The sequence below is a fragment of the Ammospiza nelsoni genome, chromosome 23 (assembly GCF_027579445.1).
Source record: "Ammospiza nelsoni isolate bAmmNel1 chromosome 23, bAmmNel1.pri, whole genome shotgun sequence".
Lineage (NCBI taxonomy): Eukaryota > Metazoa > Chordata > Aves > Passeriformes > Passerellidae > Ammospiza > Ammospiza nelsoni.
In genome coordinates this window covers 1,328,243-1,354,179 of record NC_080655.1, presented here as the reverse complement: position 1 = coordinate 1,354,179, position 25,937 = coordinate 1,328,243, and the positions used below count along the sequence as shown (strand labels likewise).

The window sequence follows — 25,937 nt, the reverse complement described above, 5'->3', positions numbered from 1 at the left end:
CCCGGCCGGGCCGTGAGGGCGCGGCGGAGCCTGGCGGCGGCGGCGGAGCGGCCTGGGGGCTCCCCCCGGCGAGCGCGGGCCGAGCGGGCCGGGCCGGCGGCCGTGGCGGGGCTATGATGAGCCCGCTGCGGGGCTCCGCACCCCCGCGTGTCCCCCAGGCAGGTCCGGCCCGCGGCTGAGAACCCCCCACCGGCGGTGAGTGCGGGCGGCGGGGCCCGGCGGGGCGGGCGGGCCCGGGCCCGCCCCTTCCCCCGCGCTGGGGCTGCGCCGGGCCGGGGAGGGCCGGGGCGGCGGCGTTGGGGCCGGGCCCGAGCCCCGGTAACGGCCCGGCCCCGTCCGGTCCGGCGGGCTCCGCTCCCGGCGGGCTCCGCTCCGGCCTTCCGGGCGCTGCCCCGGGGGCAGGCCGGGCCTGCCGCGGTTGGGTTTCCCACCGAGTCTGTTTTTCCAGTGCCTAGGAAACAGGCCTGGGCACGGGATCGGCATTCTCGCAGGGTCTTCCCACTTCCTGCGCTCCCCCGATCCTCTGCTTTGTTTTCTCCGGTGCTGGGGCTGTTTTAGCCTGGAGAAACGGCGGCTCGGGAGTGACCTTATCGCTCTCTGCAAGTCCCTGAAAGGAGGGTGTAGCCAGGTGGGGGTCGGGCTGCTCTCCCGGGTAACGAACGGCAGGACAAGAGCACAGAGTGTTGAGCTGCGCCAGGGGAGGTTTGGCTTGGACAATAGGAGGAATTTCTCCACTCGTTAGACACTGGAACGGGCTGCCCGGGGAGCTGGTGGAGTCACCGGCCCTGTAGGTGTTTGGGCAACTGGACGTGGCACTGAGCGCTCTGGTCTGGGTGACAGGGTGGTATTTGGTCACCAGCTTGGACTCGATGATCTCAGAGCTCTTTCCAACCGAATTGACGCTGATTCGTGTCCTGGGACTCCTTTAGCCCTTAGAGAGCTGGATAAAGAGCCGTGTGCTTCTCAGATGCAGTAATCTGCACAGCTTGGCTTGGTGATGGCCTTAGGGCAGCACTTAGAGATGTTCCCTTCCTCAGTGGTGGGCACCGCATGGTGCTCAGAAAAACACCGGATTTTTGTCATTCTGGGTTTTGTGAGCTAGAGGATCTTGTCCATCCCAGCCTGCTGTCCCTTATGAGTTCTCCTCTTCCTTTCCAGGTATGGCCTCACAGCTGCAGGTGTTCTCCCCTCCGTCAGTATCCTCGAGTGCCTTCTGCAGTGCCAAGAAACTGAAAGTGGAGCCGTCTGTCTGGGATGTTTCAGGACAGAGCAGTAGTGACAAGTATTATACCCACAGCAAAAACCTCCCAGCAGCTCAAGGGCAAGCCAGCTCCTCTCATCAGGTAGCCAATTTCAGCATCCCTGCCTACGACCAGAACCTCCTTCTCCCCGCTCCCTCCGTCGAGCACATCGTGGTCACCGCGGCCGACAGCACCGGCAGCAGCGCCACAGCGTCCTTCCAGAGCAGCCAGACCGTCACCCACAGGAGCAACGTTTCTTTGCTGGAACCATACCAAAAATGTGGATTAAAAAGGAAAAGTGAAGAGGTCGACAGCAACGGTAGTGTGCAGATCATTGAGGAACATCCACCTCTCATGCTGCAAAACAGACCTGCGGTGGGAGCTGCGGCCACGACCACCACGGTCACCACGAAGAGCAGCAGCTCCAGTGGGGAGGGAGATTATCAGCTGGTCCAGCATGAGATCCTGTGCTCTATGACCAACAGCTATGAGGTCTTGGAATTCCTGGGACGAGGGACGTTCGGGCAGGTGGCCAAATGTTGGAAACGCAGCACGAAGGAGATTGTAGCCATCAAAATCCTGAAGAACCACCCTTCGTACGCCCGGCAGGGCCAGATCGAGGTGAGCATCCTGTCTCGCCTGAGCAGTGAGAATGCTGATGAGTACAACTTTGTCCGCTCCTACGAGTGCTTTCAACACAAGAATCATACATGCCTTGTCTTTGAGATGCTGGAACAGAACTTATACGATTTCTTAAAGCAAAACAAGTTCAGTCCGTTGCCCTTGAAGTACATCCGGCCCATCCTGCAGCAAGTGGCAACTGCCTTGATGAAGCTGAAGAGCTTGGGTCTGATCCACGCTGATTTGAAGCCAGAGAACATCATGTTGGTGGATCCTGCACGCCAGCCCTATAGAGTGAAGGTGATAGACTTTGGGTCAGCCAGCCACGTGTCCAAGGCCGTGTGCTCCACGTACCTGCAGTCACGCTATTACAGGTAAGCACTGCCCTTGCTCCCTGAGCCAGGTCAGGCTGGTCCTGCTGGGGGCTCCTTCTGCACACACTGAGCTTTCCTGTGTAACCCCAGCTGAGGGGCAGCAGGAAATCATCAGCTCTGCATGTTTCCTGGAGATTTCTTCTGAAAGTTGGGTGTAAATAAATAGAATGGCTGCCTTAGAGTGGCCTAATGAATCTGCAGCCCAGCACCTTCCTTTTCCCCCCAGATCAGTGCACTTAGTGATTTTATCCTGTCCACTGGCTTGTGGCACTGTATGAGGAGGCAAACTGGAGAAGTGTTAAGTAGTGAATGTGTCTGCTATGATCTGAAACTATCCATTAACCTTGGACATTTGGAAAGCAGAGAAGTCAAAGGGATGCCAATTTCTATTCACTTTTGTTTCTTCTGATTCTTCATATTTGTCTGAACCCCCTTCAGGAGCACATGACTTCCTGTGTCAACCCTGGCTAGGTCATGCTTTCATGAGACCTGCAGCTCCCTTACAGCAGTGGTGAGAAACATCTCTGCTTCCCTTAGCAATATTAGAGATGTCTTCTACCCTACTCCTGCCCAAGAATTAAAAGTAAATTATGGCCAGAGACATTGAAACTCAGAGACTGTGTGTAAAGCAAGCTATGCTGTTTCTTTCAATTATTTCTCCAGCTTGGCTCTGTTAAGTCTGTATTTGAATTTAAGTAGCAGCAGACTTCAATAAACGGATGCAGAAAGAAGTTCTGGCTTCAAAGGGCCGTGCAGAGTCTGTGCTGTGTTGTCAGGGCTGCTTTGGGTGGAATGTGAGCTCACTTGACGCAAAACTTAGAACTAGTATCTAGTCCTTCCAGCTGGGACCAGACAGGACTGAGACACTCCGCCCCACCCTGTGTCTCTGCCTTGTTTGATGTCTTCCCTGGCTGCTCACTTCAGTTTTTAAGCCTGGCTTATTGTAGGTTTGCTCTGTTCATCCCTCATGCTCCCTGTGTGCTTGCTCCCTTTGTTTTTGTGTTGTTTTTCTTTTTAACTCCAGCACCCAGTACCAGCTTTCCATGACATTCCTTTCATGTGATACAGACTTTTCTTAATCCATTGCTCATGGTCTTTGCTCAGCTTGTTGGCACCAATCTTTCCAATTCCAAACTATTGATTGGTATGTTTTTGTTTGTAGTGCAGTTGTCCCCTGTGCCCCCAGCTCTGTAAAAACACCCACTCTCTAAAATACATCATCAGTTTTGTTGTTTTTGCATGGAAAGAGGTGACCACTGGTCAAGAATCTGCTCTATCTGACTTGCCACATGTGTCAGCAAAGCAGTTTGGGGAGGCCCATGGTGCTCTCCATTTTCTGGTATCTCAGAAAACAGATTTAGCTGAGGAAAAGCAGTTAGGGGTGATAAGAATCTTCCAGGGGCTGCAGGGAGGGAAATTCCTGCTCCATCTGTGTGTCGGGCACTGGACTCCAGCCCCTTGCAGCTCCCTGGGGTGACTGACTCTGCCAGAAAGGCAAATAACCTTGGATTAGGTGGTGTTGGACTGTCTGCTTGGCTGGAGTGAGGAATGCTGTGATGTGGAAATCTAGTATTTAGTGATATGTAATTAGTCAAATGGTGATGATTACTAAAGTCCATAATCTAGGAATTTACAGAGATGGTGCAGAAACCAGCTTGTTGTGGGAGAACTGGATTGCCTTACCCATATTCACATTAAATTAGTGTTCAGATGAGTTCCAGGTTGGAATTTTGTTCAGTGCTGTGTTTAATGAAAGAGCACAGACCAATTCTTCCTATGGGTCTCTGTCAGCCATTAAAAATAAACCTCTCTGTGCTCACCTTTTAGCTTTCAATCCCTGTTACTGACCCTTGGGTAAGCTCTGCTGTGGAAAGATCCCTTTTCCACAGAAACTGCCTCTGCTGCCTGACCCCACTCAGGAGGGGCAGTTCTACTGCTCACACCTCAAAGACTGAGCAGAAGTGCCCAAGAGGAATTCTTTGGCTCTGAAGCCCATCATGGAGTAGGAGTAGATCAGCTCTCTGCAGTGAGCAATTCCTGTGGCAGCTCTAGGATGTTTTTGCAGTAATTCCTCACCTGAAAACGAGAGTACCATGCTCAGGTTGCTTTTGTTCTTGGGGAGGATGAACAATGGAAGGAAACAGTGTGCAGAAATAAAAAATTCCTGCAGTACTGATCTCCTTGCTGTACAGAGCGGGGTTTCCTCATGCCCTGTGTTAAATGTGAGCGCAGCCATCCTGGCAGTTTACTGAGCTCCCTGCCTCCTGGTGCTGCCTGTGGAGCACAGACTGTGGGACTGGGCAGTTTGGGCCATGAGAAGGTGGCCCTGAGCCCTGGGGGAGCTGCAGAGTGCAGGAGGATCCATTTCTCACCTCTGCTCTGGGCTCCATGACCTACTTCTGTGCCAGCCATGCTGGCCTGGGGAGCAGCAGCGCCTCTGCCAAGTCTGACTCTGCTAATCCAGCTCTGAGCTGGCCCTGCTGCTCCCTGCATTGCTGCACTTGCACAGGCTCTGTGTCCCCTCCATCCCCAAGCACAGGTGTAAACATGGAGTGTTTGGAAATGTTGGGAGGGAATCTTGCAGATTTCTGGGGCTGCTGTGAGTCCTTTCTCTTCTGAGAGTGCCCGAGTGTGTTTGTCAGCTTTGGGAGGCAGTGCTTAGCGAGCATCTGTGCAAAGAGTGTTGTTGATTTTATTTCAAAGAGCTTAAGATGGTAAAATCACTTTAATCTCTGGCAGAGCAGCTATGGAAGTGACCTCTGCCTGCTGTCCTGGTTCAGCTCACATCTCATAAGGCTGCTAATTGTAGTGATGGAAAAGGAGATGAGAGAAATTCTGATTTCCCATCCCTGTCCTGCAATCAGAATGAAATCAGGTGGCTCATGAGAAGTTCATTTATTTAGTTGCAGGGAATAAAATACAAAACTTCAACTTGCTATCATCGTGGTGTTGAGATTTAGGAATATGTGAGTCTGTTCCATCCTGGAGTGAAAGACCAACAAACTGCCACCAATCTCTATTTCCTTTGGAATTAGGGGGGAGTTTTTAGCACACTAGAGAAGGATTAGCATGCTCTGCATATTCCACAAGCCAGCTACATTTTAGTTTGTTTGCCAGTCCAAGTGCAGCATGCCTTATATGACAGGTCTGGTTCCTTTCTGAATTGGAAATTCCCACATCAGGGTAATCAAGAGGGGCAGTACAGTTTGCTGATGATGTAATGTAATGGCAAGGGAGGCTCCTGTGTAAATGTATGAATTGTATTTTTTCTACTTGTGAAGAAAGAGATTCCTCTGGTTTGCACCTGTTACTTAGCCTGTAGAAAGTTGTATCCATTCTAGCATGTTTCCTTAAAATATAAATGTTGGCAGGAGAGTCAGCATTCAGATATCAGCTACTGCTTGTACTTGCACAATCATTTATATTTTCACATGTGAGAAACCTTTCCAAAGTCAACAACTGTCAGGAGCAGCCAAACAAGAAGGTAGAAACAGATCAGTGTTGAGTGGAGAGTGTCATTATGTCTTAGCTTGAACAATCTGTTATTCTGATTACTGGAGGTGTATCATGGCTCTGGTTTGGGGGGCTCAGACATCATAAAATCTGTATAACAAAGAATAAATGTGACCTCACTACAACAGTGAGGTTATCTTTTTTATAGAGTCCCAGACTAGTTTGGGTTGGAGGGGAGCTTAAATCTCATCTCATCCCACCCCTGCCATGGGCAGGGACACTTCCACTATCCCAGGTTCTCCAAGCTCCATCCAGCCTGGCCTTTTCTGATCCTGTGCTTTCTCAGGTGCCCTGTGCAGCTGGGCTGAGTGCCTCTGTTTGGGAGACACCTGTGTAGACACCTGAAACAAAAGGTGTCTCTGTGTCACCACTGCACAAGGGGTGATTAATTGGGGAGTCACTCTTGCCATGGATAAACAGTTGGGAGGCTGAGGAGTCGAGGAGGGTGAGTGTCAAATTTACTGACACCTGTACATTATGCAAGCCCTGGTTTTTAGAATTCTGTAAAGGGATCAGAGATGGTTTCAGAGCCTTTTTTAACAACTGAAGTATCCATAGTGAAGCAGCAGAAATGCCACACAAGCCCTGGGGCATGACCAGGAAATGGATAGCCTGGAGTTTAGGCCTTTTCTGTCTTCCTTTGCTCTTGTGTTAGTTATTGATGATGAAGGTCAAGGCTTTTGTATTTCCTGTACTTTCCAGGGTAAATTCCCACAGCAGCTCACCTGGGGCTTGCAGCACCTGGGGTTTTGTGCTCTATGCAAATGTGGGACCAGAATTTCTCCTGCCGGAGCAGCCTCGGTTTGTTTCAGAGCTCTGTGTAGGTGAGGAGCTGCACTAAAACATCCTTCTGTGTTATGAGTCAGCTCCAGACAGAAATCTCCCTGAAATCCCAACCTGTTAGAGAAGCAAACCCTGCTTGGAGTGTGAGGTTTTTTTATCACCTCCCCTAAAGGCTGAGCCAGACAGGTACATTTTGCATTAGGTGTGGTTGAGTGCACAGAAACCTGAAACACAACCTCCAGCTGGGCTCTCTGCGTCCATTTTAGACTCGAAACTCTCTGAGCAAACCCTGCATGAAAACCTGCTGATAGAAACCCAGCTGCTCTCTGAGGAGCTCCTTTTCCTGGCTCTGCAGGTGCTCTCCTTCACCACATGAAGCAGGCAGCCTCCTGCAGCTGCCTACCTGGGGTCTCAGGACCTTCTCCTAGAAAAGTCCCTGTTTGCCGGAGCTTTTCTGCCCAATTCTGGTAGGATAGGCTGGACTAGATTATCCTGAAGGTCTTTCCATAATTCTGTGATGCTGTGTGCTGTCTCAGGGACACCTCACATGCTGTCATGTGTAATTAAACTGATTACTCAAGGAGTAGCTTTATGCAACTGTGATATAAAGGCCTCCTAGGAGCTGGGGGGCACCGTGTCAATAAATGAATCCATTTAAGTGAAGAAAGGTTGAGATCCATTAGGCCACCCTAGGAAACAACTTTTGCTTTAAAGTGAATAATTTGTATTCACTTTATAGGTTTTTTTTTTTACTTTAGATTTTCTTGTGTGTGGAGGGGCTTTACCCAGAATTGTTTACAGTGAAGAAAAGCAGCTTTTAGAGTAGAAGATTTGACTTTTTTCTGTCCTTTTCCCTTCCCAGAGCTCCTGAGATCATCCTGGGTTTGCCGTTCTGTGAAGCCATTGACATGTGGTCACTGGGCTGTGTCATTGCTGAGCTCTTTCTGGGCTGGCCTCTGTATCCAGGAGCATCTGAGTACGACCAGGTGAGAGCACTGGGGGTGTGGGATCTTCCCATGAAACCTTGATTTTCTGTGTTCACACCCTCCTGAACCCCCATGTCCCGCATCAGCTTTCATCAGTGCACATTGCTGCTGTCTGAGCTCATTTTCTCTCTGTGATATTCCCATTGTCTCTGGGCAGGGAGCACAGAGTTCTGTGTGTTTTCACTGGAGCTGAGTGTATCCTGTCCAAAAAAAGGGGCCAATTTGCAGTTAACCCCTGGTTTCCAAACCCAAGAGCTGTTGCAACCCCTTCCTGCCAAAGCAGAAGCAGGGTGTGTGTGCTGGTGTGAAACACCCTCTGTAATTTCACCATGAGGGCAGTTTTTCCATGTGGGGACAGAGCAAGCCTATCATTCCTGCCCTGTTAATACCTACAGCAAGCCTCAGTTTTTATGCAAAGTGTGAGCCTCAAGCTGTCTTTGGAATCCAAGGGCAAGACTCTGAGAGGCATCTTGAACTAATTAGTCCTTTCTGTGGATACTTGGCATTATTACCTGGCCTAGTCAGTGCCTATAAAAGGACAAAAAGTCTGTGAGAGGGGTTTTTTTCAGAGTAGCTTTTCCACTGGGGTTTTTACAGTGGGATCTTGTTGCAGTGCTTGGTATGGTTTTCCTTGTGTGATAAAATACATGAAAACTTACTGAGTGTCTCACATGTGTCTTCCCAGCACTGTAAATTTCCAAAGGAAGCACAGTGGTACCTTAATGAGCACAATGAGTTAGAAAGTAGCTGAGGTAGGGCCTGGTGGTTTCCTTGTGCACTGAGTTTTGTGTAATTTCTGAGAACCTTATCTGCTGGTGTAGGTGGCTGGGGAGGAGCTGCTTTTTCCATTGCTTAATGACAGGATTTTGCAGCCCTCTGTGAGGTGTGACTTCATGGGATTCATTTTGATGTCTGAATTTCCCTTCATCACTGAAGATGACTTGGCTTTCATTTTTTTTTTGAGATTCTGCAGCAGCAAGTGAAAGTTGAGGTGGAACTTGTGAGAGGACCTCTCCAGCAATGAGTTCATGGGCTGGGATGGGATTTACAGCTTGTTTTTTAAACACCCTTTGGCTATAAAGCAAAAGTATGTCCTGTAAAAATAGAACTGCTACCTGAACTATCACACAGATACAAGAAATATCCACGTGCAGACACTTGGATCTGCTGTGGCGTAATTGAAAAGTGAGCCCATAAATTGATGTGATCACAAGCTGTGACAGTGCCCTGTTTCAGCACAGTGCCATAGCAGGAGTTTGGCAAATAAGAAATGCTAAAGAGCTGTAAATGGTCTGTAATTGATGGTTTGATCAAGGCATGGTTACCTTAACACTGTGGAATTTTTTATACATTTGCTGTTTGCTTTCCTTTTGAGCATAGCTTTTAAATTGTTATCCCTTTACCAGAGTCTTATCAATACAACCACAAGGATTCAGGAGGATCTTTGAAAATTCTGAGCTATTTTTTAACATGTAAAAATAAGTGTAGTAAATGTGTTTGAGGATATTTGGTTTCTTGGTCAGTGAGAGCTTTGCCATGATGTTATTCTGAAATTGTGTGCCTAGCATATTGTGTAGGCAGGCACAGCAATGTTGCTTGGATAATCATGCCTTTAATTATTTATACATACATGATAAATTCTGTGGTATTTTTCCCTTCAAAATGTCTATTTCTTACACTGTTTTATGTCTTAAAAAACCTACAGTCTGCTTGCATATACATTAGCAAAAATATTTCCATAAAATAAGAAAGATGCATTTAAAACCTGAAATTTTTGCATGATTGCAGAAGTGGCTTTATAAATACTTGAGATGGTCCCTTTAAATTTGCAGTTTTGCATATCTGGGCAGTCTTTCTTTACAGGTAATTTCCTATTAGCTGTGAACAAACCTGGCTGTTAATTACCCCATTAGCTGTGAATTTTTATGGTGGGAGTCCTCACTTGTGTAATTTTCTTTCCTAGATTCGTTATATTTCACAAACTCAAGGCCTTCCAGCGGAGTATCTTCTCAGTGCAGGAACGAAAACAAGCAGGTTTTTTAACAGAGATCCAAATTTGGGATACCCACTGTGGAGGCTCAAGGTTTGTCTGTCTCTCCCATCCCCAATTCTCTTTTCACTGAGGACCTGATAGAAATTCCCACCCATTTTTGGGTGCTGTGCAAACACTGAGTGAGGATTGGCTTTGGAGTGTGTCTGGCTGGGGTCTGAGGTTGCAGGAGCTGTGCAGAGCTCCTGGTGCTGCTCTGACAAAAGCAGCAGGGATGATAGCACCAGCAAAGGGTGGGTGTTCCTCACTCAGATAATGGCTGCTCATTATGGGCTGCTCATTCCCAGGGAGGTGTGTCATCTTGTTGTCATCTCCTGACAATCCAACCAGTAAAATATGGAGTATTTTGTGATGGGCTTGTTAGTTTATCAGGAATCTGGTTTTGGGTTGGCAAAGGACATTAAAGAATGGATTTAGGAATGATTTGCCTTTGAGCAGCAAAAAGAAGGGAATTTTGCCTTTCTTCTTTGTAGAAGAGGGATTTAAAATATTTATAGCCTCTTTCTAAATCAGAAACCTTCAGTTCTTCTGGCTAATGCACTACCCAAGGCAGCCTTGAAATGAAGTCATGCTGTTGTTAATTCAGCTTTGCAGTGAATGATCTTTCCAGCTGAGGGAATGGGATCCCAGGGCTCCTTGGTTTGACCTGCTGGTGTGTGGTGTGTCTGAAAGCAGCAATTGATCATCTGCCTCAGCAGTTTCTTGATGCTTTTTCCTTATCAATACACAATATCTCAGTTTATACTAATGCTTTCTTTTATAGACCCCAGAAGAACATGAGTTGGAAACAGGAATAAAATCAAAAGAAGCTCGGAAATATATATTCAACTGTTTGGATGATATGGCGCAGGTGTGTGGGGATCTGGGGGCACAGATAACTCATTAATTTTCCACATATAATTTAGAAACTTTCATTTTTTGGGGGATCTCTAACAATGAGGCTCCTGTGCTGGAGCGCCTCTTTGACTGGCAGTTCAGAGCACTGATGGAGGTTTACAGTGATGCCAATTTGCATCAGAAATCAGTGGATTAAAAACATTCAAAATGTTAATGATAAACCTGTTTGAAATGTTTTGTGTTTTCTTATGCCTCAGTGTGTTAGCAGGGGTGTGCCCAGCCTGTTCCCAGTATAGCAGAGCAGTAGGAGAGTGAGCCCTTTCAAATGTGTTTGTAGGATTAAATCTCTTATGAGACTTTGGAAATAGTGACAAAAACTACAGATAATTCTTATTTTCATTCTCTCTTCAGAGGTAAAATGAAGGAATATCTGAGTGGTTTTAATATCATGAGGCCTTAAATCTTAAATATCAATTTTCTGTCGCTTTTGTAGCTGGTTACATCTGTGCAGAGAAGGTGGAATCATTCTGGCTTGCCAGCCCCTTATAGATTGCCCCAAAACATGAGGGCATTTTGCCAGTGAGTGGAGAATGAAGCCTGGTTGGTCCCTTTGAGTGGACCCAACTCCCTGTTGAGAAGAGAATTCCATGTGCAAGTTTGACTTTCTCTCCTAGAACGAGCAAGGGAAAGGCAGTGTTAGCACTGTGATACCTGAAACTGGTCTGGCTAAGAGGCAGAAATGCCTAATAACTATTTCTGTGTGGTGTGAATTATTGAACTGTTAGGCAGCAGTTAATCTGATGCTTGTGTGAACTGCTCCCATGTGATTTTCCAGGTGAATATGTCTACAGACTTAGAAGGGACCGACATGTTGGCAGAGAAGGCTGACCGAAGGGAATACATTGATTTGCTGAAGAAAATGTTGACAATTGATGCAGATAAGAGAATTACTCCACTGAAGACTTTGAACCATTCCTTTGTTACAATGGCACATCTGCTGGACTTCCCCCACAGTAACCAGTAAGCTCCCCTGCATGGGCTGTTTTGTTCCAGGATTTGCTGGAATCACAGAGCAGCACTTCCCAGCTTTCTGTCAGGGCTATTTGCTGCAGTTCCTGGCTGATCTGAAAATAGCAATGGCATGTATAAGAAATGGAATGTTCATAAGTTTCCTTTTCATGTTTTAGGACATTCTTTGTTGGTTTAAAAGAACCCAAACCTAAAGCATGTGCATAAAGTTGGGAATCTGTCACATCTGTGTCCTGTTTTTACAAATCTGATGTTTTCCTTCTGTCATTCTGTTCCAGTGTGAAATCTTGCTTTCAGAACATGGAGATCTGCAAGAGAAGAGTGAACATGTATGATACAGTGAACCAGATCAAGAGCCCTTTCACCACTCATGTTGCTCCTAACACAAGCACAAACCTGACAATGAGCTTTAACAACCAGCTCAACACAGTACACAACCAGGTACAGCATCTTCCACCTGTTTTATCCTAATCAAAGACAAGGAGTAGGCTGATTTGATGCCTTCAGGCCAAAATTTAAACTACTCTCCAAAATTCATAGTCTTGTCTCAAAGTCTAATTTCCCAAAACTCAGGCCAAGGAATATCTTTTCTTCATGTATTGAAAATCTGTCAGTTCAGCAACATAAGTTGATTGGGTGCAATTCATGTTTTTTGTTCTGTGTTGTCTTAAGCCTTTTACCTCAAACATTTTCCAGGTGCTTTCCTCCCAGTTTTATATTGATGGTTCCTGTTGTTTGTTTTTTAACAAAAAGAGATAAAATTACAGGAGATAAGTGATTTTTTTGTTTGTTTTTCTAGGCCAGTGTGTTGGCTTCCAATTCCACTGCTGCTGCTACTCTTTCCCTGGCCAACTCTGACGTCTCCCTGCTCAACTACCAGTCTGCCCTGTACCCCTCCTCTGCAGCCCCAGTGGCAGGAGTGGCTCAGCAGAGCGTTTCCCTGCAGCCTGGAACCACCCAGATCTGCACACAGACAGACCCCTTCCAGCAGACCTTCATTGTGTGTCCCCCTGCTTTTCAAAGTAAGCCAAGAACCCTTGGTGTGATGCTGTTAAGGCAGGAGAAGTTGCGATTTGGACCAAACTGAGAAAAGCCTGACCAAAGCAGAGCTCTCTGTGGGTGTCACACGGGGCTCTTGCATCAGATGGAGGTGCAGAACCAGGTCAGACATGTGCAGGCAGCTTGATTCCCTTCCAGGTCCTGCTGGAACAGGTGACAGGACCTTGCCTGCCTGGCTTGCAGGCTCCAGCTGCTTGCTCAACCAGTTTTTCCCCCCAAACTGAACACAGCAGCATTCCACAGAAAGCAGGGAGCAGAGGAGCCAGACCTGCCTGAAAATCAGTGTGTCTTGCTGTGTTTGTTATCTCAACAGTAAATATCTGGTGTTTGAGCCTCAGTTCACAGCCCTGATGCAGGTTTCTGCCACCAGCAGGTTGTCACAGGTTGTGGGTCAGTGAGCTCAGCACAGGCAGCTCTGTTCGTGCCTCTGTTCATCCTCAGGGTTCTGTAGCTGTGCTGATTCCTGCATTGCCTTACTCTGGAGGGTTATTTGTGACATGAGAACTGATGGTGTAAGGCTTGAACTTCAAACTTGTCTCAGGCAGGTTGGAATTGGAGTCTGTGTCACTGTTTGTGCAAACCAGCCTCCACAGAGCTGAGCTGTCCATCATGGCCCTGCAGGATCCCAGGGTGCAGAAGTTGATGTTCAGCTGGTGTTTTGCTGGGATTTTGTCAAAGCTTTTCTATCCCTTAATCCCACCCTATCCTTAGTAGAAATTTGATTTTTGGAAACAAACTAAAGAATAGTGCAGCAGCTCAGTGATGTGTCTTGTCCTCCACAGCTGGACTTCAGGCAACTACAAAGCATTCTGGGTTCCCAGTCAGGATGGAAAATGCTGTCCCAATTGTGCCACAAGCACCTGCAGCACAGCCACTGCAGATCCAGTCTGGAGTTCTCACACAGGTAAAAAAGCCACCCCAAACCCCTCATAGGCTCAGCTGCAATTCCACCATCCAGGAGAACCTGCCTGAGAGCAGGGGGTTCTCAGGACACACTGAAAGGTTAAATGGAGATCACTTCTAAGAGAGTATTTTATTGTCTTGTTTTGTTTTTCTGGAATATTTAAAGTCTGAACTATTTTATGTCATGTGGCTCCCTGGTTTTAGGAGTTTGATTTAATAATGAGAATAAATATGTGGTTTTCAGCTGCTAAAAAGAGGCTGTGTTTTTCAGGCATGGACACTGCCTGTAGGGCAGTGCTGGTCATTTTTGCCTACACTTTAAAAATGTGGCAGGAGAAATCATTGCTGTGAGAAGTGAGATCCTGGTAAACAGAGGTGACAACACAGATTACTCATGCTAAAATTCCATCTTTACGTCAACAAAATTATTTCTGAATCCTCAGCTAGTTACATTCTTAGTGTGAATTACTGTGTAGCAATGACATATCTATTTCTGCAGTTTGCAGATTAAGCAACATACAATACCAAAATTCACAAATTATTCCAAAAATGCTGTTTTAAATATTAGTACTGTGTCATAAATTCAACGCATATTAATTTCCAAAAAGTAATCCTTTATTGTATAATAAGTGCCTGGTGATTCACAAGTTTTATTCACTGAAAATTTGTAGTTGCCTTTATAATTAAGTGCATTTTTATTTATTTGCATAGTTATATTTTCTGCTGGCATTAACACATACTCTGTTAGTTTTACTCTTCAGGCAGCGTATTGCACTTACAGACCTTGTAGAAGAGTAATTTTTAGTTTGTTCAGTCCAAATGTTTAGGTAGCATTCTGTGATTGCTGGTTTCTTTAGCATTAATGATACAGGTCACAGTATCCAAAAAGCAGAATCCACTTGAGGGCCCACCTGAATCCAAGAGTGCAAATTGTACACCAAGAATCTAATTTAAATTAGACAATTGATGGACTAATACATGTCTGGGTGGTTTCATCATGGATAACTTTGCTCTTTCATGACACCAAAGACCTGCTGTGCCTTCCATGAAATCCCATAGTTTACCTTTTCTCAAGAGTTCTGTGTGTGGATTTGAAGGTCTGACAGCAAGTGCAGGAAGCTGCCCAGGGTGCACTGTGCCATGGCTAGTGCAGCATGGCTGTCACTTGCCCTCTGGGACCCAGTAAAGTGCCGGTAGCTGAGCTCACTTTGACTTTTGAAATGTGTCATCAGAGAGACATCCCCTCCCCAAGTTTTTCCCCAGCTCATTTGGACTTTTGAACTGTGTCATCGGAGAGGTCCTGTCCCCAAATTTTTCCCCAACTTGTTTTGACTTTTGAACTGTGTCCCTGGACTGGAGATTCCCAGTTCCTCGTGCTGTCCTGGGTGCCCTGGAGGTGCCAGTGGAGCAGTGCAGGCTCTGGGTGTCGGTGCTGGTGTCGGTGCTGGTGTCGGTGCGTCCCTTCCCTCCGCGCCGGCCCTGCCCGGCGCACTGACCTGCACTGACCTGCCTCAGCTCGTGTGTTTCACTCACTGCCTGATCTACATTTCAGGGAAGCTGTACACCACTAATGGTAGCAACTCTTCATCCTCAAGTAGCCACCATCACGCCGCAGTATGCGGTGCCCTTTACCCTGAACTGCGCAGCCGGCCGGCCGGCGCTGGTCGAACAGACGGCTGCAGTACTGGTAATTGCCTCCCTTGATTGTGTTCACTAACTGAGTTTTTGTTTTAACTTAGACTTGCAGAGGGCATGGAAGCATGTGCCATCTTGTGGCTGTGTTCTTGCTACATCTTAATGTCTTGTTGTTTTCCTCCCCAACATTGCTGAAGCACTGTCTGACTCTGACGTTTAGTGTGGCTCTGTAAAGAATCCAGATCCATTGACTATTACCTTTGCTAGCCTAGTACTGAAAGCTCTTCTAAACTAGACCCTAGAAGAGTTGTAATCATTCTTGTTCTTCACTTACTCTCCTATCTTTGCCTTTTGATTGTGGAATACAAAGGAATCAGTCTTTAGCTTGACTCTGCTACAGGTACCTGGATGGCCAGAATTTGACCTACTTGGCAAGTTAGCTCCATATATTGTTTGCAACACGTGTAAAGCTGCTTTGTATGGAGAAATGTTTCAGATCATTAAGCACAGGCTAAAATCCCTAATGACAGCAAATCCTTTAATGTATTGCTCTGGCAGTTGATTTCTCTTAACCTCTGTTGAACATTGACAATAATTTTCTGGCCTTTTGTTATTTATAGCCAATCGCACGTAGCTTGCTTCATCCAGATAAAGATTCTGTTCCTCACAGATACTTTCAGTTGATATGTATTTCTTGGTTGAAATTAAAGGTGAGCTCTAGTATCCAAAATGTCAGTAGCTAGATTTTAGGTCATTTGGAACAATTTTAAAAAAGGATGGGGGAAAGGAATGAACACACCTTAAAGAAATGTACGTTTGCCAAATTGTCCTCTTCTGTATTCTGGCACCTGCATCAGAACAACTTTGCAAGTGCCACAAAGAAGTCATTGTAAAACTCCAGAATCAGATCAGTGAAGCTTATGAAAACATTGCAGTGCACTAAAGTGCTGGTATCCTCACATGTCCTTCAAAGCACATTCCATTGTGTGAACCATGTTGTTTCTTGTGGCTTTAAAGTGGTAGTTTGAATGTCATTTTCTTCCGAGAGGGAGACCTCTGCTGAAGTGGAGTTTGCTCGAGTCATACCTGTCCTGAAATTTAAACCCACTCATTTGAGTTCTCGTGAACCAAGTGAGCTGCTCCCTGCTTCTGGGGATGGGAAGGCAGGAGAGTGGGGCTCTCCTGGTCACAGCTCTGAGCTGAACAGACCCAGGCGTGCTTCTTCTTTCCTCCTGTTGAAGTTTGATTGCTGAAAGGCTGCAATCTGGGCTCCAAAAACAGCAAGGGGTGACTATAGCAGAGCTTGGGACACAAGTGAGTTGTTAGTGATGTTCTCCAAAGTGTATTTGGGCTTTGATTCAACAGGCAAATTCTGTTCTGCTGTGTGTGTGCAGTGGACTTGAGGTTCAGCTCCCCTGTACAGCAGTGGGGATCAGAGCCGGCTGTCTCCAGACTCTGAGCCTGCATTCTGAGTTTCTCTGGAGGACTTGACTAGTTCTGTTTGGATTCTGGGAGCCTTTGGCGTGAATTTGCTCACCTTTAGTGCTTCCAACACTTCTCCCTTGCTGCTTCCCCTGAGTTTGCATTAGCCATTTGCTAAGCTTTGCATATTTTTGTCCTTCCTCTGTCAAAACAGTTCGTCGCTTGGAAGGCCCGATTTCTGCCTCTCATTGGGAATTTAAATCTTGCTGTATTAAACTCTCTGCTTTGTCTTGTGCAGGTGTTGGCTTTTGGAAAGACGCATGGTGTGACTTTTAACATATTTCTCTTTTTATTTTTCATTTTTTCAATGTTATTATTATTATTATTATTCCGCTTATGTTGGCAGAGGTTTTAGCAGCTCTCTGCTTTGAAGGCTTCTTGTTCGGAACTGGTATTTATTTGTACTGAGTGGATCTGTTACTTGCAGAAATACTGAATTTGAAACAACAGGTTTTGCAGTTTAAGCTGCAGGACAGAAAGCCATATATTATCAAAATCATGGAAATATTATGCTGTCAAATTTATTTGGGACAGTGATAATATTAATGAATTGAACCTGCCTTCATGTAACCAAATTATTTCTCAATGTGGCTTTTCTTCAATGCTTCAGCTGAGGTGGGTGAATTTCCACAATAATGACACCATCTCAGCTCTCTCAATGTGAGCCCTGCAAGGCAGAAAAGCAGAAAGGACCAAATTGGTTTCATATTTTGGGACCTTTCAGCAGAACAGTGGTGTGAGTTTACACTCAGAAAGAGTCCCAAGCACTGCTGCTGCACCTGGCAGTGCAATACCTGGCTGCATGTGCAGCACGATGTAAACACTGTTTTCTCCAGGTGACAGCAGTGATAAAAGAGATCAGCAAAATGTTGGGGAAGCTCATTCCTCTGATTTTCTTGTCCTTGGGAAAACATGCAAGGATGAGCTGTATCTCTGCAAGCTAACAATCCACCCTGGTGGATTTATTGCTTGGACAGATCTCTGCCTGCCCCTGCAGGAACTGAAGCCTAGTGATCCTCGTGTCTATGTTTGTTGTTTTGCAGCAGGCCTGGCCGGGGGGAACCCAGCAGATCCTGCTTCCTTCCACCTGGCAGCAGCTCCCAGGGGTTGCTCTGCACAACTCTGTCCAGCCTGCAGCTGTGATCCCAGAGACCATCGGCAGCAGCCAGCAGCTGGCTGACTGGAGGTGAGGATTGCAGGAGCTCCAGCTCCCTGCCAAGTGGGAATGCATCCATCACAGAGCCCACAGTGTCTCCCTTCCCCTCAGGGGCTCGTGGTTCCTGCAGTGTAGTCATGGGGTTTGGGTCTCTTGTTTCTTCTCTGCCCCAGGAATGCACATTCCCATGGAAATCAGTACAGCACTCTCATGCAACAGCCATCTCTGCTGACCAACCACGTCACCTTGGCCACAGCACAGCCTCTGAACGTTGGGGTTGCTCATGTTGTGAGGCAGCAGCAGAGCAGCAATGTGCCAGCAAAGAAGAACAAGCAGCCAGCACCGAGCACAGCCAAGTAAGGATTCCATTGCTTTCTTTCCCAATCCTAGAAAAGCCACAAGTTTGTTTGTGGAGGTTGCCCTTTTGGTGGGGAAAAAAGCATCTTCTGATCACAGAGGCATTGAGGGTGTAACTTTATTATGCTACAATTGCATTTAAAGATGTCTTGGATAAAGCCTTTGTGCTGTTGTCACTGATTTAAATTTTATTAATTTCAGTGAGGGCAAGGACATGGTTGACCAAGTGCTTTGCTGGTTTTACAGAGGGCTTTTACACTCCTGAGGTGTTGGTGCCATAGCAGTGCAAGTGACAGAAATGCTGGATGAGGGCTGGCAGTTTCTGGCAATGTTCAGGTGGCTCAGTCCCATTCAAAGCATCCCTGAGTGCCTTTGGCTGCGTCTGTGGCACTTTGCTGTTTGAGTGTGTGCACTGAGGTTCTGCTCATGTTCATGCTGGTGTGTTCCTAATGCTGTTTGTCTGAGCTGGAGCTGAACCCTGCTGTGCTCTCCCTGCAGGTCCAGCTCATCTCTGGAGCCTGTGCCCACCCAAGTGTACTCTCTGATTGGGAGCAGCCCCCTGCGCTCTGCCTCGTCCTCCTCCAACGTGCTGGTGCCGGTGCAGGAGCAGCACCAGCCCATCGTCATCCCCGACACGCCCAGCCCCCCTGTCAGCGTCATCACCATCCGCAGCGACACCGACGAGGAGGAGGACAGCAAGTACAAACCTGCCAGGTGGGCTGGTCACTGGGCTCTGCTGGGCTCAGCGTCAGGGAGAGGGGGGGACACGGTGTGTGAGCCCTGGGCAGGCTCAGAAGAGCTGCGTGAGACAGAATATTCCCCATCACATCTCTGGGTTCTTCTGCCTGCTGTTAATCTGAGTTTTATCTGACAGGGAGGAAGGGAGGGTGTGAAATCCCAGAGGGAGATCTGTAACCTGGTGGGCAAAGCCAGAACATTTCCCATTTGTATTTTGTCCTTTTTCCCCCTGCAGTTTGGGTATGAAGCAGAGATCCAACGTCATCAGCTACGTCACCGTCAACGACTCCCCTGACTCGGACTCGTCCCTGAGCAGCCCCTATGCCCCAGACCCCCTGTCCTCGCTCAGGAGCACTGGGGGGGCCCTGGAGCTGCCCAGCAGAGCTGCTGCTGACAGCTCCAGCTCCCGCACCATCATCGTCCCACCCCTGAAAATGCAGCTCAACGACTGCATCGTGGCCACCCAGGCTTCAGGTGGGTATCTCAGGGTGCTCTGCCCGGGCTCAGGTGCTCTCCTGTCCCTGTCACACATTCATCCTCACTGTTCTGGACTTTCCACAAGCCATAGGTTTCACAGCTGCTGTTCTGAAAGCTTTGGTCTGTTTTCATAGTCATTGATAGATTTACCTTTCAGTTACATCTGGCTGCATTTAGGAAGATCTGTAACCATTCCTGATGGTTTCTTAGTCACATTTGAAATTGTAATTAAAGCAAAGCCCCTGTGACAGAAACAGTCAGTTTGGCACCTAGAGCTGTGGGCAGGGGAGGAGTGCACTGAGCTTGTGGCATCTTGCAGGCATCCTGAGCAGCAGCAGCAGCAGCAAGAGCAAGCCAGTGGCCTCAGTGAGTGGGCAGTCGTCAGGATGCTGCATCACACCCTCGGGCTACCGCTCCCACCGCGTGGTCACCAACGGCGTGCAGCCCCTCAACCTCAGCCAGGTGAGCCCACCTGCCCTGCTGCCCTGGGGCTGCTTCACAGCTGCTTCAGGAACCTCTGAGGCAGGGAGGAGGGCTGGCTTGCAACAGGATCAGTAGTTGCAAGTGTTGGTTCTTCGGAGCTGGTTCTGTCCTGGGGTGGTGCAGGGCAGGACAAGTGTGGTTGTCTCCATAGTCTCTCTTTGTGTTCCTTGTCACACCTGACTTGCAGCAGGTCCATCTTGCCACTCAGGAGGGTGACACCAAGGTCCAGCTGTTGAATTAGAGTAACTTTGAAGGCACAGTAGGAGGAAATTCTTTAGTTCTTTACCTTTCTTTAGAGCTCACAGAGTTCCAACCAGTAGGTTAAGACTGGACTTTCTCAAACTAACAGTTGACACCCGACATCTTTGGATGTTTCAATTCAAAGATTGGTTTCACTTCATTTTGTGTCAGGACTTTTGATCTCTGGGTCACACTGCAGAGGAGAGGGAGTGTTGTTACCCCTGCAGTTCCCTTCTGGCATGGGCACCAGACAGGTTTTCTGGTGATAAAACAGGGCAGCCCTGCTGCCACCCTCCCAACGTGCAGAGGAGTAGATGTGTGAGGAGTTCCGGGTCAGATCTAGGGCCTGCCCTCACTTGTCCAGCTGTGGTACCCCCCAAGTGGCAGTTTGCCCCATTTCAGAGGAAAAGTGTCACCTTTGTCCCCACGAAGTGCAGTCACCTTCTCAGATCTGCGGGAGGCCGTCACGAGGGAGGATCTGCAGCAGCGTCAGGGGGCTCTGGCTGCGCCTTGCTCACCTGAGCACGACCACTAACCTCATTTACTCCCTCCCCTTGCAGAACCAGCAAACCACAGTGCTGGCCTCCCAGGAGAGAAACGGCAATGCTGTCCCACGCCGGCAGCAGGCTTACGTGGCCCCCCTCACGTCAACGATTTCTCAGGCTCCCTACACGTTCCAGCACAGCAGCCCAGTGCATCCCCACCTGGCAGCAGCCACGGCCAGTGCCCACCTGTCCAGCCAGCCCCACATGTACACTTATGCCCCCAGCAGCGCTGCCACGCTGGGCTCCACCACGTCCATCGCCCACCTGTTCTCCCCGCAGGGCTCGTCGCGCCACGCCGCCTACGCTGCCCACCCCAGCACGCTGGTGCACCAGGTCCCTGTCAGCGTGGGGCCCAGCCTGCTGACCTCTGCCAACGTCCCCCCCGCCCAGTACCAACACCAGTTCGCTCCCCAGTCCTATATTGGTGCTTCCAGAGGATCTGCTATTTACACTGGATACCCGCTGAGCCCCACCAAGATCAACCAGTACTCCTACTTGTAGTTGCCGGTGAAGCGCTGTCCCGCGAGGGGCCTGAGAGGCTGGAGAGGATTTCAGGTGAACCTTTGCCTGGGAGTGACTGCCTGGTTCGTGTTTCTCCCTGATCTGGTTGTATGTTGTTCCCAAATGTCTCTGGTGAGTTCAGTCACTAACTGAGCAGCATGCTTTGTTACCAGTACGAGGGTCACTAATTAAGTTTTTAAAATTTTACTTACTTTTTATAGATGCTTTTAAAAAATTCATGGTCACGTTTATTTAAAATTGTTCTGTTGTGCTAATCAAAAGGGGTGTCAAATCAGTGTCTCAGAAGACAGATCCTGATGTCTTTTTTAACTTGTGTAACTTAAACAAACAGATTTGCAGATTCTATTTTAGCAGCTTGCACAAATCCACGTTGCCACTAAAAATGTGCATGTTTATCTCATTTCGTTGCTGAGGCAGTTTTAAAATCAGATTTAATATTTTGACATCTGTTCTGTAATTCACTTTGTCTTTAACAAATTGCTGGTTCTGAAAAGCCATTACATCTCCATGTATGTTTCTGTCAAAGGTATTTTGTTTACTCCTCTGCTTTGTTTAAGGACTGGTAGAGGCAGCTGCCTTATGCCAGCAACACGATACATTCAGGAGTCCTGTAAACCCTGGAGTGTGCTTTGTGTTCTGGAACATTCTCCATAACCCAGCTGAATTTTTGTTGTGTTCGTTGCAGAATTCTTCTAAGTGGTTCAAACTGTATTCAGGATCTCACTGTGTGACAGAGCTCAGCAGCTCTGTCAGGGTGGTGTTGTTGTCTCCAGCTGAGAGTGAATAACGCAGCATTGCTCTAAAATTTGGTTTCTGCAGCTTATTAGATGCTGGCCCTATAATGGAGCTGGATTCCTTCACAGAAGCACAGGGCTTTGCTTCGTTCTGTTTTTCTTAATGTTTTTGCCTCATGTGATTCATTTAGGAGGGAGAAAAATTTGAAATACAATGAAACATCACTGTATTGATGTGTACAGCTTTTTATACTCCTGTGAGCGTATCCTCCTGGATATGTCAGCAGCTACTCTAAAGCGCTCTTAATAAGACTTGTAAACAGTACGTGCATGTAGGAATTGCAAGGAAAAAAAAAAGAAAAAACGAGACAAAAAAAGAGAAAGAAAAAGAAAAAAGGAAAAAAAATTCCAGATTTTAAAGTTTATTACTGAATTTAAAACTATTTTAGAAGTTTTGTATTGGTGGTGTTTTAATATTTTACAGAAAATGAAATATGTACATATTGATTAGAAAAATATAACAAGCAAAACTTCCTGCTAACCCCAAATGTTCTGTCTTTGTAATCAAAATGTGTAGTGATTATACTTGAACTCTGTACTTAGTGTTTGTCTAATTCTTAAACGTTCCTGGGGATGGAAGTGTTGTATCCTTTGTATTTAAACCAAAATGAATTGATTCATGTTGGAATGTATGTGATATAATGCAATGGTTAGAGCTCATCACTGTAGCACTGAGAGAGGAGTAGAGCTTCACGAGAGGAAAGGATACCTTGGATTTGTTTTGCACAGGTATGTGTGATGAAGAGTTGTTTGGTGTGTCCCCTTATTGTAGTGCCTTAAATGATGATGTAGTGTGACTAGAGTTTACAGTGAGCTTGCCTTACGAGGGACCAGCAAGCCCCCGTCGAATTGAAGCAATTCACCCACCCAGCTCCCCCAGCCAGAGCAGCAGGATGGTGCAGAGCCCTCTCCCTGTCACCGCTCTCATCCCAGCTCCGTTCTTGTTCCCGGTGAAGCGACGTCCCCTCGAAGCTTTCCCTTCAAATGGCACATGTACTGTTAGTGTCTGTCAGTGCATTTCGGATAAGGTAGTGCTGGGAATGCATTGGAATGTTTAGTCTAATATTGCAGAAGTGATTAAATAACGTGCAATCACTTTTATTAGGTTTAGTGTAGCGTTACCTTCCCCCACAGGAATAGCAGATGTGTCGTGTAAAATATTGCTAGCTTGGTGATAGAATATTTATACCAAAGAGAGCCTGCTGTAAAGCACATAATACCATTAAAAAGTTTTATAGCTACTGCTAGTGTGGAGTTGTTGGGAAGGTCTGTCAGCTGTAGCCCTAGTTAGTGTTCAGAGGAAATACTCACTTTGGATAATCAGTGCAGGTTTTGGACTACGCTTTGTTTTCTTGGGTCCCTTGTACCAGGAATTATTTCTCATCTAACACATAAAGTATCTTGTCCAAAAGGATGATATAAACTGGTTTGAGCAGTCGTGTGACTGCAGCAATAAGAGGTTTGCTAACCTTGAACCCCAGTTTATGTTCCGTCCCAGTGGGAAGGAGGCCAGTCCTGACCTGGCTGTGGCAAGAAATGCCCGAGCCATTTCTGCAAGCCCACGTTCCTGCTAGAAGGAAGCCTGGACTGGCCTGAGGTGGAGGGACCAGGGAGGGCTGAGGGCTGTGGAGCTGGGCGGTAGCGTTAGCCCCCGTTGATGTTCAGTGTGTTTGTAGAGAACCAACCTTGCTGTGCCACATCGTTGCTGCAAACGATGCTGTTTGTTGCTGTAGGCACTTTGTTGCTTTTTTTGACATTGCTTGTGTTCAGTACTTGCCTTGAGATACCTCTTGGGTACAGAGTTGTGCCTTTCCACCAAAAGGCAAACCGAGCTCCAACTCCCCGTTTCACAAATAGGACTTCATGGAAAACACTTCACTAACAGGAGAAAGAAAAAAGACCTCTAGCAAAATCTGCTAATAATTTTGAGAACTCGCCCACTTTCCCTTGAAAACAGCAGCTTGTAATGTCCATTTAGAGGACCTTGGGACGCAATTAATCCCAATGAAATGTATTCCCAAAGCACGGTGTCATTTCCTCCACTGCCCGAGTTCCCGGAAGTCTTGGAACGGGGAGGATGAGATGGAAGTGATGTGGGTAAAATCAAACGTGCTCCATTTGGAACAAGCTGTCAAATGCTACCCCAGAATTCCTCCGTGATACACAGCAAACCCCACCCCAGCAGGGCCAGGGCCTCCCAGTCTGGCCCCAGTATGTGATGCCCAATTTAGGTGTATTGTGTTCTGCTCTAAGGAGATACATCCCTTCTTCCCTTGCATATCCAGCCTCAAATTGGGTTCGAGAATTGACTCTCCTCATTGTCAGAGCCTGCTACACATTTTTGGAGAGAAGTCTGCTATCTCTGGATAGGAATTGGCATCCTTTAATTTCCTTCACAACTAGTTTGGGATTCACCTTTGGAATATTTGATAGCCAGCTCGTGGTCCCAGCTAGGTTTGTCTGTGTGATTCTTGAGCTGTTCAATCAGTTTTCTCTTACCTGACCTGTATTTGCAGCTGTGATAGCCCCTGCAGAGGCAACTCCTGAGGCTTTCCTGCTTAGCACCTAATTGATGGGATGCAGTAATTTACCTCTGACTCAGCAATTTCTTTTAGTACATGAAACTAAATTGCTTCTAAATGACAGGATTGGCACAGCCCTGCTTTCTTTTTTTTAATTTTATTTAAACTTCTGAATGGTGCCGCATGTCCACATGGTTGTTTGTTGCTAAACTTTATATAATGTGTGATTTCAGATTCAGCTTGAACTATATCTATCTCACTACATGTAGCAGTACATTATATGTAATGTTAGTATTTCTGCTTGAATCCTTGATATTGCAATGGAATTCCTACTTTATTAAATGTATTTGATATGCTAGTTACTGTGTAAAATTTAACTTTCTTTTATGGTTGTGCTCTTCCTTTTTACAAGCCGCTAGATACAGGTAGTTTCTGACAATTACTGATCTATGTTTGTATTGCTGATGTACTTAGGGGGTATGTAAAAATCATTTTAACAAAAGAAATAGATATTTAAAAATTTAATACTAACTATATGGGAGAAGGGTCCATTGTGAAAACATAGTTTATCTTTGGATTCAATGTTTGTCTTTGGTTTTACAAAGTAGCTTGTATTTTAAGTATTTTCTACATAATATGGTAAAAATGTAGAACAATTGCAATGCATCAATAAAAAGGGTTAATTTTCTGTACTCTATTCATGTGGTCACTCGGTCTGTTAAGGGGGGTGGGAGAGGAGGTTGGGGGTTGCTGGAATGAGGTGTGGATGGTGCGGGATGGAGATACAGGGTGTGGGTGGGGGGTGTGGATCTGGGATGTGGATTCAGGGTATGGGTACAGGATGTGGATCTGGGATGCAGATTTGGGATGCAGTGGCACTAGGTGGCACACTCGCTCTGCCACAGCACCACAGCTCTGATCAGACCCTGCTCAGATCATCCCTGCCCACGGCCCTGGAGCCCACAGCCAGTGCCCACAGAACCGCCTGACTCAGCTGCATCCAGGGCACAGAGCTGCAGTATATCCATCTATCCGTCCATCCATCCATCCATCCATCCATCCATCCATCCATCCATCCATCATCCATCCATCCATCCATCCACCCATCCATCCATCCATCCATCCATCCATCCATCCATCCATCCATCATCCATCCATCATCCATCCATCCATCCATCCATCCATCCATCCATCCATCATCCATCTATCCGTCCATCCATCCATCATCCATCCATCCATCCGTCCATCCATCCATCCATCCATCCATCCATCATCCATCCATCATCCATCCATCCATCCATCCATCCATCCATCATCCATCTATCCGTCCATCCATCCATCCATCCATCCATCCATCATCCATCCGTCCATCCATCCATCCATCCATCATCCATCCATCCATCCATCCATCCATCCATCATCCATCCATCCATCCATCCATCCATCCATCCATCCATCATCCATCTATCCGTCCATCCATCCATCCATCCATCCATCCATCATCCATCCGTCCATCCATCCATCCATCCATCATCCATCCATCCATCCATCCATCCATCCATCCATCCATCATCCATCCATCCATCCATC

At 47.0% G+C, this 25,937-nt stretch overlaps 1 protein-coding gene across 4 annotated transcripts; it reads left to right on the top strand.

The window, feature by feature from the left end:
- On the top strand, positions 1 to 25,044 carry HIPK1 (homeodomain interacting protein kinase 1). 4 transcript variants are annotated; one of them, XM_059488148.1, is made up of 16 exons: positions 1 to 195; positions 1,159 to 2,236; positions 7,395 to 7,518; positions 9,482 to 9,601; positions 10,332 to 10,418; positions 11,241 to 11,425; positions 11,713 to 11,875; positions 12,234 to 12,456; positions 13,276 to 13,397; positions 14,949 to 15,083; positions 17,560 to 17,699; positions 17,843 to 18,025; positions 18,525 to 18,740; positions 19,000 to 19,238; positions 19,561 to 19,703; positions 20,525 to 25,044. In XM_059488148.1, exons 2-16 carry the CDS (start codon positions 1,161 to 1,163, stop codon positions 21,008 to 21,010), a joined length of 3,642 nt encoding a protein of 1,213 aa, XP_059344131.1. In that variant the 5' UTR covers positions 1 to 195; positions 1,159 to 1,160; the 3' UTR covers positions 21,011 to 25,044. The 4 variants fall into 4 exon arrangements, with proteins under 4 accessions (XP_059344131.1, XP_059344133.1, XP_059344130.1 ...); XM_059488150.1 differs by having other exon boundaries at positions 17,557 to 17,699; positions 20,789 to 25,044; XM_059488147.1 differs by having other exon boundaries at positions 17,557 to 17,699.
- The last annotated feature ends 893 nt before the right edge of the window (positions 25,045 to 25,937 follow it).

Coding starts and splice junctions, on each gene's coding strand:
- HIPK1 (XM_059488147.1), top strand. CDS start 1,161: ATGGCCTCACAGCTGCAGGTGTTCTCCCCTCCGTCAGTATCCTCGAGT. Junction 11,876..12,233: donor TCAACACAGTACACAACCAG/GTACAGCATCTT, acceptor TTGTTTTTCTAG/GCCAGTGTGTTGGCTTCCAA. Junction 15,084..17,556: donor AACAGACGGCTGCAGTACTG/GTAATTGCCTCC, acceptor GTTGTTTTGCAG/CAGGCCTGGCCGGGGGGAAC.